Raw genomic sequence first — 12,185 nt, forward strand, 5'->3', positions numbered from 1 at the left:
CTCGCGAGATTTTGGCGTTGCGCAGTGGAGTACAGCCGTCCGCCATCACTGCATACAAGCTAACATTAGCCAAAATCCACTGAGAAGAGAGCGAGTGACAACAACATAACAGACCGACCTAATTCCTGAAGGGGAGGTCACTGAGTTTCCCTGCCGCTTTCCTTGCGTAGAAAACAAACTAGCAACTGCCTTTCATGTAGTCTTTAAGTCAACTTAGAAACGAAAGTCGTTCTAACTAATCATGTCCAACCTCAAAGGCGGCACCAAGAAGGACACCAAGATGAGGATACGAGCCTTTCCTGTAAGTGTTTTCGTGCTCTGTGAGAACTGAGACGCTAACTATGGGTCTCGAGTGCCGGGGTCGGGGATGACAGGTCTCTATGCTAGCAGCTGCCTGCTAGCTAGCTGGTCAAACGAGAAAAACATGTCATTGTCAGGTGAAAATTGCTATTAGCTGGACATATTACCCGAAGAACATTAGTTTGCTATGTTACCAGTTACGCTTATTTAGCTCACGTTAGCTAGCTTCTTGGTTTGAAAATGCTATCGTCGTTTGACATGAACTGATGTTAGCGTAAGAAAACTTCGTTATATTAGCAAATGGTAGCTAACGTTAGCTAAGTAGCAGGCCTGATAAGGTTAGCTAACTTAACGCTAGCCAAGTTGCAGTCAGTCAGCAAGTATCATTACGCCAACGGTATGGTAACGGCAAGCTCTTTTGGCTGTTAAAGATGGCAATTAACACATTATCATGTAACCTATCCTGTGTTAGTTTGAGAGCTAACGCAACTTCAGCCTAACGTGAGGCTAACGTTACAGTAAACATGCCTACGGTAACTTCAGTAAGTTAACGTTAGTTCATGTTGTTGACGTCAACCTCTCAACCTACTAATACCACTGTCACAATGAATTCACCAACATCCGCTGATCACTGGGCTGAATTACATATTCACTCACTCAATTAGCTAGTCAATGTTATGAGTGCAGTTGTCATGTTGTGGGACATGCAGTCGTGTCTGACTTGCCATGCCCTTGCTTATGAGAAACAGGTATCACCCTGAATCTTGTAATCTGACAGGGAAAGCTGTCAGGGTTTAACCACAGCGTGCCAGCGTGGAATCCCTAGCCCTTGCAACATCCTTCCATTCCTTGTTGAGGTTGCTAGTGTGAAACACAGACAAATATTTTTTTCTTCTGTTGGATATCCAGGATTATGAGTGGGTGTCCTGCAGAATGACTCAGTGAGCAGATAAGTGATTGAACACATTATCCTTGCTCAGATGTTAAGTTTACAAGCAACACCAGTTTGACCATCACCAGTTGATCCCATTACAGCTCATGTATTTCCAGTAGCTATTGAGACATACTGATCCTATGATCTCTTAACTCTGACTAGGATAATAATCAGATTTGAACTGGAATTTGGGCAGGTCATCAGTCACATCTGGCACCTTCCCTTCAGGTTCTGATCAGGTTCATGATCGACTTTAAAGTGCTCATATTATGCTTTTTGGCTTTTTCCATTTCCTTTATTGTGTTATATATCTTTTTGTGCATGTTATAGGTTTGCAAAGTGAAAAAGCCCAAAGTCCACCCCAAAGGGACTTACCATCTCCAACAGAAAACACTGTTCACAAACTGCTCCAAACAGCTCTATTGTAGTCCAGCCTTTACTTCCGTGACAAACGTGCGCCACTTTGTAACACGCGTTATAATGCTCGCCTAGCTGCTAGCATCGCACTCCCTCATACTCTGCTTCTTAATGGCTAGAAGTCCTTACCTAGCTACTGCGCATGTGCGACTCCCAACAAGGATTGAACAGAAGTGTGATGCCTCACTCTGTAGCTAAAACAGAGAGCTGAACACACAGGGTGAAAAGAGGAGCGGCAGCAATGTGCAGTACAATTTTTTTTTTTTTTTGTGGCATTTTTTGAAAATTAAACCATGTAAACCTATTCTGGTACAACCTCTAAATACAATTATGAAACTGAAAATGAGCATGATATGAGCACTTTAAGAAGTGAGTTAAAGAAGTGGTGAGATAACGTAAAAATGACATCCACACAACACGTCACTGTTGTTGTTAAATATATGGTAATATACCCGGAAAGCGACTCATATCCTACTCCGGCAATTGGGCAGAAACAACAAAATATTGGACAATATCATCGTCCATTGTGACGGCTGACCAACATCACGATGGAGAGCCACCATCGTGATGCCACGCCCCTCACCCTGTCAGACACACACTAATCCTAGTCTCAAACTTTGCAGGCAGGCACGGCGCTGTGGGCCCGCCCACATTGACAGCTGGCCCGCCCAATCAGAAATTCAAAGCCAAGTGTGTTGGTGTGCAAAGCGCCACAACAATCACAACCATGGATTGCTGTTGTGGCCAACAACTGGAAACTTTATACTATATTGTTCGTCTGCTATTAAATCACTAAATTCACTTCTGAGACTTTTTTATGCGAGAAATCAACTATGTAGAGCTCAAATATGGGCCGTTTTACGAAAATTGATGGCTAATTGCAAATTTGGTCCAACTGTGTCGGATTTCAGAAGCTCCACAGTCTGACGTGCCTGCTGGGGTCGCTGGCATGCCGGTCGGCCTGTCCACCTTCACAGACCTGCTGTGAGCTGGCTGGAGCTCTATCAGATTTTTACTCGCGGACAAGAGGCGTTTAATTCCCCGATCGTTTGTTTAAATAACACATCACACATATCCATTATAAGATTAACTGGAACCTGGAAGTTATAATGCTCCACTAGAGATTGCGGGTGTAACGTAACAAGCTCGCTGACCGGGCTGTCCCTCACACACACCGGCCACGGAGCAGGCAGAGGAGAGGGAGAGCAGAGTCTGACAGGGCAGAAAGATATCAGTCTGCCTTTGACAGTCTTGTAAATAAATTATAATATGTATATTAGAGCTGTCAGTCTTCCTCTATCATAGGCGCCGAGTTATGTTTTCCTCCGTGGGTACTCACAGGCGCACGCTCCCATCAAAAATTTTTTGCATTTGAACCTTAGGAAATGGACAGCGGCCGACATGAACACACACGCATATTAACTCAATAATAAAGCCGTAAAGTAGTATCTTTCAACTCAGGACAGCGCCACTTCTCACAAATAAAGATAGGATTGGAGATGAGAAGTTTAACTGACACGTGACCGCGATCAGCGCTCACACGCTCCACTTAGCAACAACTGCAATGTTTAATTTTAAATGAATGTAGCCTAATGGCAGTCTGGCACACATGGATGCTCAGTATTTTATATGTTTTGTATCGGCGCCTATAATACCATTCAAATTTCTTTTTTTTTTTTTTTTATTCGTTTTTAAGTAGAAAAAAATATTTACGTAAAGAGATGGTAAAATAAAAAGTGCCTGGCTTTTTAAATGATATGTATATATTTTTATATGTATAATTTATTTGATGTGATTGTCCAACTGACAGAGTGCACAGTGGCTGGCTAACCTGCCAAATCCTTGCTCATCCCCCTGCAAAAAGTCCGGTCTCAAGTCTCCTGTCCCTGTTGTTATCTACTTATACCATGTAAAAATAATGAAGAATAGACTTTTTTCAGGTAAACACACTTTCATCTTTTTGTCCCTCCCTAGATGACAATGGATGAGAAGTATGTGAACAACATCTGGGACCTTCTAAAGAATGCTATCCAGGAGATCCAGAGGAAGAATAACAGTGGGTTAAGCTTTGAGGAGCTGTACAGGAATGCCTACACCATGGTGCTCCACAAGCATGGGGAAAAGCTTTACACAGGCCTGAGGGAGGTCGTCACAGAGCACCTCATCAACAAAGTAAACATTTTCCTTGCTAATTTTTTTCCAGTTCTTTTTATGAAAATCATTAACAGAAAAGAGATGAGAAAACATTGACATGTGAGATAATCAGTGATAATTAATTGCTATTGTGTCTTTGTTTCAAGTTTCCATTTATTTTTTTGGCTACTGTCATAGATAAAAAAAAGTGAAACTTTTAATAGCAAAGAACATGCTTGAGTGATGTTTGTTTATATTAACAACAACATAAACAAGCTTGTACACCCATCTTTTACCAAGCTTAAATGGACTTCATGGACTGTTAATGGACTTTGTATACTAAATTTCTAGACCGCTATGAGGTCCAGCTGTTAAATTATTTTTGTCCTTATGACCTGATGTTTATTAGTCACATCAGAAATAACTTGATGTGACCTCAATTTTGTCAATCTGTTTGTATTTTCAGGTACGGGAAGATGTCTTAAACTCTCTAAATAATAACTTTCTGCAAACACTGAATCAGGCCTGGAATGACCATCAGACTGCCATGGTTATGATCAGAGACATCCTCATGTATATGGTAAATAGGATGTTGCGCTCTCTTGTCATACTCATTTTCTATGAATCGTTCTGTAGTTGTAGATTAATAACTGTACAAAGATCTTTAACATTGCACAATGCCGCGGTGGATGTTACTTTGTTTTTGTTTTGTCCATGGGACCATAATTATAATATTTGTCCTATGGGTCATGTTGCCTCTGCAAGGAGATCATTGGTGCTTGTTCCCTGTCATGAATCATTTTGTGCTTTTGAAGAAATAGCCTTTTGTTTCAAACTGTGACCAACCTACATCCTATTCTGGACTTTGTAAGTTGCTGTTTTATTTGTGGTCCTAACATTGAACCTCTGTTGCTGTATTTATTTGTTGTGTTGGAAAACTGGCAGGACTAGTTGATTTACTTTAGCAGCAAGTCCAAAATGTTTGTGGGGGTGTGTGTGAGTAAGTGAGCCCTCGATGATAGGCACAAGTGTAGGCTAAACAATTGCACAGTCAGTACAGAGACTACACAGCTCTCCTGGGGTTCTTTTGTTCTGCACTCTCCTTTTTTCCTGTTCTGTTCTTACCCCGGACAGTTGGCTTTCTGGTGTTTAACTGTACAGCAGACTCACTACGTATATGCAATGAGAGCAGCCTGCTGACCTCTAGAGGAGAGCCAGACAGATGTAGCAAGTGTGACTTTGCTGTTCTCACCCAGTGTATTTATCTTTTTGGAAGCTACAGCCTCTCTTTAAGCCCTGGAGACATTTATTTGTCTGGGAGACGTAGGGTGATGTACATTTTAATGCTGAGCATGCATTAACAAACATTTTACCTGTTAACTGCCATATATCATTTTTAATATATATAGCATTTATTTAGGATGTAATCTAAGAAATGCAATTTCATTCACTATTCAAATGAAGAAGAAAAAAGAGCCATCAGAACCAAACCCTATAAGCTCATAAAACAGGCTTTTGGAAATTGGCAGGACTAAACTCTTGTTTTTGTTTTTTTACACAACAGCCATGCAAATCACATTATGATGCCATGAAATATCCTGGAAGTCTAGTAGAAACCATCTCTAATTCTGCACTGGCTTATATTTGTCATTTTAGACGTATGTAACGTCAAATCTTGATACTGTGATGCATTGTTTACATTTTATCACTCGCATCCCCCTTGAATATTTGTGCTATAGGAAGGGGCTTATGTCGTAACCCTATGTTTTCTAGGAATAATTCAGACACGTACCAGTCATGTCTTCAGACGCCAGGAACACACTGCACGCTGAAGCACCACGAATAGCCGTGAAGCGTAGATTCGGGCCTGATCGCGCGCCTGGCTGTTCATAGCAGACGTGCATTGACACATTTGCTCGCGGAAGAAATAGAGGAGACGCTGAAACGATCGCTGCAGCGCGCAGGCCGGGATCGTCAGCCGGTGTGGCTGGACAGATTGAATAAATGTGGGCGCCGAAATGAAAATAGCTCCGCTTCACGGCGGTGTGCGGTGTGTTTCTGGCCTGATGTTCTAATGAACTTATAAAAGCTTTGCATCCTGTCAGTAGGATTGTATAGTGTGTATAATAAAAGGTTTGCTGGCATATTCAGCACCAGTTAAAAGTACTTTGTGCACCACATTGGGTCACAGTGGATGTAGTTTTGTTAACACTGGTCAGCATACAAAATACTTAAAATACATTCTTGTGAAGTGGGAGTGGGTGAATACATTAACTAATCACTCATTAAAACTGTGTGCTTTTAAATGAATGTAATTGAGTCAGTTTGGGCCATAGTACTTCTTACATACATACAGTATTCAATGTCTTTTTCACCTCATTCTCTCTTATCTCGCAGGACCGGGTCTATGTTCAACAAAACAATGTGGAGAATGTGTACAACCTCGGCCTCATCATATTCAGGGACCAGGTGGTGCGCTACGGCTGCATTCGAGACCATCTACGACAGACGTTACTGGACATGATTGCTCGTGAGAGGAAGGGAGAGGTTGTAGACAGGTATGCAGGAGTAGTACTTCACTGCTTGATCTGAACGATTACTGTAACTGTGGGCCTGCTCCAGGATGCCCCATATTTTGCTTTACTTAGAAAAGTTGGTGACATGCAGCAAGTTAACTAGATATTTGTGTTGATCTTATATTTCAACTTCAGGCACAATCATGCATTTAGTTTTTGTTGCTTTTTTGTGTTGCAATGTATTTTTATTTTTAATAATTGCTAATATGAAAGCCTCACCCTGGTGTTTTTGTCATCCATTGCAGGGGTGCCATCAGAAACGCCTGCCAGATGCTGATGATTCTTGGCCTGGATGGCAGGTCTGTATACGAGGAAGACTTTGAGGGTCCTTTCTTAGATATGTCAGCAGAATTCTTCCAGGTAAGTCGTTGGTAGGTTCTTGGTGTCTTATGTTTTTGTAGCCACAGAAAATCTTTGTAATAAAACAAACGCACAATATATGCTCTTTCAGATGGAGAGTCAAAAGTTCCTAGCAGAAAACAGTGCCAGTGTCTACATTAAGAAGGTAGAGGCCAGAATCAATGAAGAAATAGAGCGAGTTATGCACTGCTTGGACAAGACTACAGAGGAGCCCATTGTCAAGGTGGTGGAAAGGGAGCTAATTTCTAAACACATGAAGACCATTGTGGAGATGGAGAACTCTGGCCTGGTTCATATGCTCAAGAACGGCAAGACAGAAGGTAAAAGCTTTGCCAAATTCAATGAAAGAATTGCATTTTTATTTCAAAATTAAGAATTGCAAAGTAGTCTTTATTTTTTATTTTTTTTTTCAGCCTTTCCGCAACAGTCTCTGTTTGTTTCTCATAATGTTCCCCGACCATGTCTCCCTCTCAGACCTGGCATGCATGTACAAGCTGTTTAGTCGTGTGCCAAATGGCCTGAAAACGATGTGCGAGTGTATGAGCTCCTACTTGAGGGAGCAAGGCAAAGCTCTGGTGTCCGAAGAGGGAGAGGGCAAGAACCCTGTCGACTATATCCAGGTATGCTGGTTGAACAACACAACTTTATATGTTACTTGAATGTGGGTGGTTTGTTTATATCTCTGTGCAAGTAAGTGTGTGTTGAGTGTGAATGTGTATCTGTATGTCAGACACACAGGAACAAGTTGACAGGAACTGATCATCTCAAGTGCTTCATGTAAAACGTTTAGCTTGATTTCTTATAGAAATTTCTAACGGCAATAGAAATGATCAGCCATGGCCATTAAACTGCAAATTAAATTGTGGGCAGTGGTGTTGGGGCAGTGGTGGCTCTAAAGGTTAGAGAAGCGAGCTTGTGACCGGGAGGTCGTCAGTTCAATCCCCGGACCGACAGGATGAAAAAAATCTGGGTGGGGAAAGTGAAAGAGCAGCGCTTGTCCCTCCCTCATTACCACCACTGAGGTGCCCTTGAGCAAGGCCCTTAACTCCAACCACTCCAGTGAAGCTGCTCAATGGCCAGCAGATCACACTGTACTGGGCAGCTTCCAGGTATGAATGTGTAACTGTGTGAATGTGATCAGGGTGTTCCTGCAAAAGAGAGGCTTCCTCTCAGTGAACCTTCCCTGAATAAATAAAGGTAAACATTTTTTTTTTTTTTAAACAATAAAGTCAACTAGAAAATGCATTTCCTGCGGAAAATGCGTGGGAATGCTGAATAGCTGAATTGCTAAAGCTAAACTGGTTGAATAGCTTAAATCAATAAGAAGAAGTTGAAGTAGTGAGAATAGTTGAAAAAGTGGAAATCGTTTTAATACGTATGAATTTCATTAAAAAGTTAAAAGCTTATGCTAAACTGAACTGTTGGCTTCAAAAGTTGAATAATGACAAAAGACGTAGAACAATGTGAGGTCTGAGTATATTTTCTAACTGATAATCACTCACAAATGCAGAAATATGAAACAAATAGTACGAAAAATCTTAAAGCTCAAATGCACTACACTGCTAAAAAATCAGGAAAATTGTTAGAGTTGGAAGCTAAACTGCATTACCCAAGTGAAGAGCTAAAATACATTGTTAGAAAAGCTTGAAGCTGAACTGTAATACTGTCAAAGATGAAAGTTGAAATGAATTACCTAAAACGGCTGAAAGAAGAAATACTTTGTATTATTATCAGACACTGCATAGAACGAAAAAGCATCAATCTAGCTGATATGAGATGTGAAATATATTAGGTAAAAAGAATGGGGCTGAACAAAAGGAAAGAGAGGACAGAGAGGAGGAGAGAAGGAGAGAAGAGAGGAGAGAAAGAGAGGAGAGCCAAAATAAAACATGAATAGCTGAATTGTTAAAGCTAAACTGGTTGAATAGCTTAAATCCGTAAGAATAAGTTGAAGTAGTGAGAATAGTTGAAAAAGTGAAATAACATCTTGATCAGGGACACATTGACTGATGTACCCCAGTGGGATTCAAACCAGGATCTCCCACGCCAAAGGCATGTGCCCTATCCACTACACTATCATCTATAGATCATTAATGTTCCTTTAGCACTTATAAAGCCTGTCTTTGATCATTAATCACCACACCTGCTAATGAGTGCGAGACAGTGTGAGAGAACCGTAGGTTCTTTATGTAGAAATGTGTGGTGAAAGTATAGAGGGGCTGAAAATGTTGGGAGCTGAAGAAAATTTGAAGGATTTGAAGCATGATCTCATTGACTTCAATGTTAAAGGAAAGTGTTAAAAAGCTTAATCTTTTAAAAAGTATAAATAGTAGAAAAAAAGTTGAAGAAGTTCCGTCATTAGCTGAAAGAGCTGAACATTTTAAAAGTTGAATGGTTTTAATAGCTCAACGTATGCAGAAGTTACGGAGAGCCAAAAAACGTACAGAAGAGGGAAGAAAAACAAGTATCAAACAGACAGAGAAAGACAGACCGAGACAGAGAGAAACAAACAGAGAGACATGGACAGACAGAGAGAGACAGAGACAGGGAGAAACAGAAACAGACAGAGACAGACAGACAGAGAGAAACAAACAGACAGACAGAGAGACAGAGAGAGACAGAGGCAGGGAGAAACAGAAACAGACAGACAGAGACAGGGAGAAACAGAGACAGATACAGAGAGACAGAGACAGACAGAGAGAGACAGAGACAGACAGAGAAAGACAGAGAGAGACAGAGACAGACAGAGACAGACAGAGAGAGACAGAGAAAGACAGAGAGACATAGACAGACAGAGAGAGACAGAGACAGACAGAGAGACAGAGACAGAGAGAAACAGACAGACAGACAGAGAGACAGAGACAGGGAGAAACAGAAACAGACAGACAGAGACAGGGAGAAAGAGACAGAGAGACAGAGACAGACAGAGACAGATAGAGACATAGACAGAGAGACAGAGACAGACAGAGACAGACAGACAGACAGACAGACAGACATAGACAGACAGAGCGAGACATAGACAGACAGAGAGACAGAGACAGACAGAGAGACAGATAGACAGACAGACAGAGACAGACAGAGAGACAGAGAGAGACAGAGACAGACAGAGAGACAGAGACAGACAGAGAGACAGACAGCAGACAGACAGAGAGACAGACAGAGACAGAGACAGAGACAGAGAGACATAGACAGACAGAGAGAGCCAGAGACAGACAGAGAGAGACAGAGACAGACAGACAGACAGAGAGACAGAGACAGAGAGACATAGACAGACAGAGACAGACAGAGACAGACAGAGACCGACAGAGACAGAGAGACAGACAAAGAGAGACAGAGACAGTCAGACAGAAGTGGAACGCAAAAGATGTAGACTAATGTTCATATTACTGCCTGTAGTATTCAAGTTGACTGTCTGTGAAAGGGTTGTCATGGTAACGTATGACCAGTGAAAACCCCCTTTGAAGTCTGTGATGAGATCTCTTTGATCTTTAATCAGGTTAACGACCGTGTCACCTGCTGAAACTGTCAGCTGTGCCCCACTGGAGCTATTCAAAGACACAGAGCAAGCTCTCAAATAAAGCCTCAGACTGCTAAAACGATAAGGGCTATCGGTGAAATGATGTAATCGTGACCACCACAAGGCCTTTGTGAACGTATTCATGTAAAATTTATGTTGATAAACTTAAAAATGTGGGCCAAAAGTATAAGGCATATCGCAAAACTGAGCACATTGGCTGAAACTAGACAAAAATACCTATGTTTTGATGTATAAATTGTGTATGACAATTAGATATTGTGGGCGTGAGAGCAATTTATAGAGAGGGGACAAAGATATTTTTTTTAAGGTGCTGCACTCTAGCAATGACATCATCCACTCTGGCAGACGCCACAAACATAAAAGAGACTTCAGATACAGTATTAAGGGACCACTAAGGCCTCTATAAAGAGACTTCAGATACAGTATTAGGGGACCACTAAGGCCTATATAAAAGAGACTTCAGATACAGTATTAAGGGACCACTAAGGCCTCTATAAAGAGACTTCAGATACAGTATTAGGAGACCACTAAGGTCTATATAAAAGAGACTTCAGATACAGTATTAGGGACCACTAAGGTCTATATAAAAGAGACTTCAGATACAGTATTAGGGGACCACTAAGGCCTATATAAAAGAGACTTCAGATACAGTATTAGGGGACCACTAAGGTCAATATAAAAGCATCCAAAGAGCACCATGTCATAGGACCTTTAAATAAGTCTATCATAGTTATTAGTCATATTAGATCAAGACACCATTTCCGGGACTATTTGCACCGTGCATTAATATTGCCGCCACACCAGGGGTCATGGTCACTTTCTGCGAGATCCAGTTTCCAACTCACACTGTAGATTTTTTCATGGCAAACATGTTGACATGTCATAGTAGGAAAAGCACAGGTGTATTCAAAACCATTAATGATGGCTGCATTCCACTTAGGAGAGGCCCTGGTATTGTGCATGCTGACTCAATGAAATAGCTTACTGGGACACTTGATGGAATTGAGCCATCTTTAAACACAAGACATAAAACATTACAACAGATAAGATGTTTTCTGTGCCACATTTCGTCTGCTTTCTGTGTCGGAGGAAGAGGCGTGGCTCAGGCACATCATTAAAGGTGCAGTAGGTAGACTTATAAAGCTAACTTTCTGTCATTTTAGCTGAAACTGAAAAAAAATCCGGCTCCTCTGGCTCCACCTACAGTCTGCAGTGTGATTTGCAAAAATCCACTGCTCCCTGTTCAGATGTTTATTTTTATTATTATAATTTATACTCTTTATTGATCCCCAATGGGGGAATTACAATTTACACTCTGTTGTTATTACACACTACACACAGGCCTGAAATACACACACACACACACACACACACACACACACACACACACACACACACACATGCTCCGGTCCTTTTACATGCACTAATGGAGAGATGTCAGAGTGAGAGGGCTGCGACTGCTGAACAGGCGCCCTGAGCGGTTCGGGTGCACCAATCAGGGCCAGGGGGGGTGTCTAACTGCGTGTCAATCACTGCTCATGCACACGCATTCATTCTCCCTTGTGTTAGGAGACCGTTTTGGGCTTTAGCAGAGAAGGGGGAGGGACTGAGAAGTTGATGTTCAAATTTGTTGGCTAAGTCCTGGATCTTCCCAGTCCTACCTACAGCACCTTTAAACCAAAACTACATATATTAAAATCATAGGATTTATTGATTATTCCTAAAACAAAAAAGTAAACTGATAATATCAAATAATTCAAGTTTGTAGCTGATTTGACAATAACCAGTGTATATTCTAAAGCATTTCTTCTTCATAAAACTTTGAATTGCAGCTGTGTTTGAAAGGCTCTGTGACACTAAATAAACCTGTTTAGACTTAAAGTCTAAAGCTACATGAGACTCGTAGTAAACCTGCAAAATCTCCCTG

General features: G+C 41.3%; 1 protein-coding gene across 1 annotated transcript; it reads left to right on the forward strand.

The window, feature by feature from the left end:
• LOC118495927 (cullin-3-like) lies at nt 1-7,394 on the forward strand. The gene is made up of 7 exons (XM_036005482.1): nt 1-301; nt 3,626-3,823; nt 4,251-4,364; nt 6,182-6,342; nt 6,606-6,720; nt 6,812-7,040; nt 7,195-7,394. The coding sequence occupies exons 1-7, from the start codon at nt 242-244 to the stop codon at nt 7,377-7,379; spliced, it is 1,062 nt and encodes a 353-aa protein (XP_035861375.1). The 5' UTR covers nt 1-241; the 3' UTR covers nt 7,380-7,394.
• The last annotated feature ends 4,791 nt before the right edge of the window (nt 7,395-12,185 follow it).

Source organism: Sander lucioperca, chromosome 9, assembly GCF_008315115.2.
Source record: "Sander lucioperca isolate FBNREF2018 chromosome 9, SLUC_FBN_1.2, whole genome shotgun sequence".
Classification (NCBI taxonomy): domain Eukaryota; kingdom Metazoa; phylum Chordata; class Actinopteri; order Perciformes; family Percidae; genus Sander; species Sander lucioperca.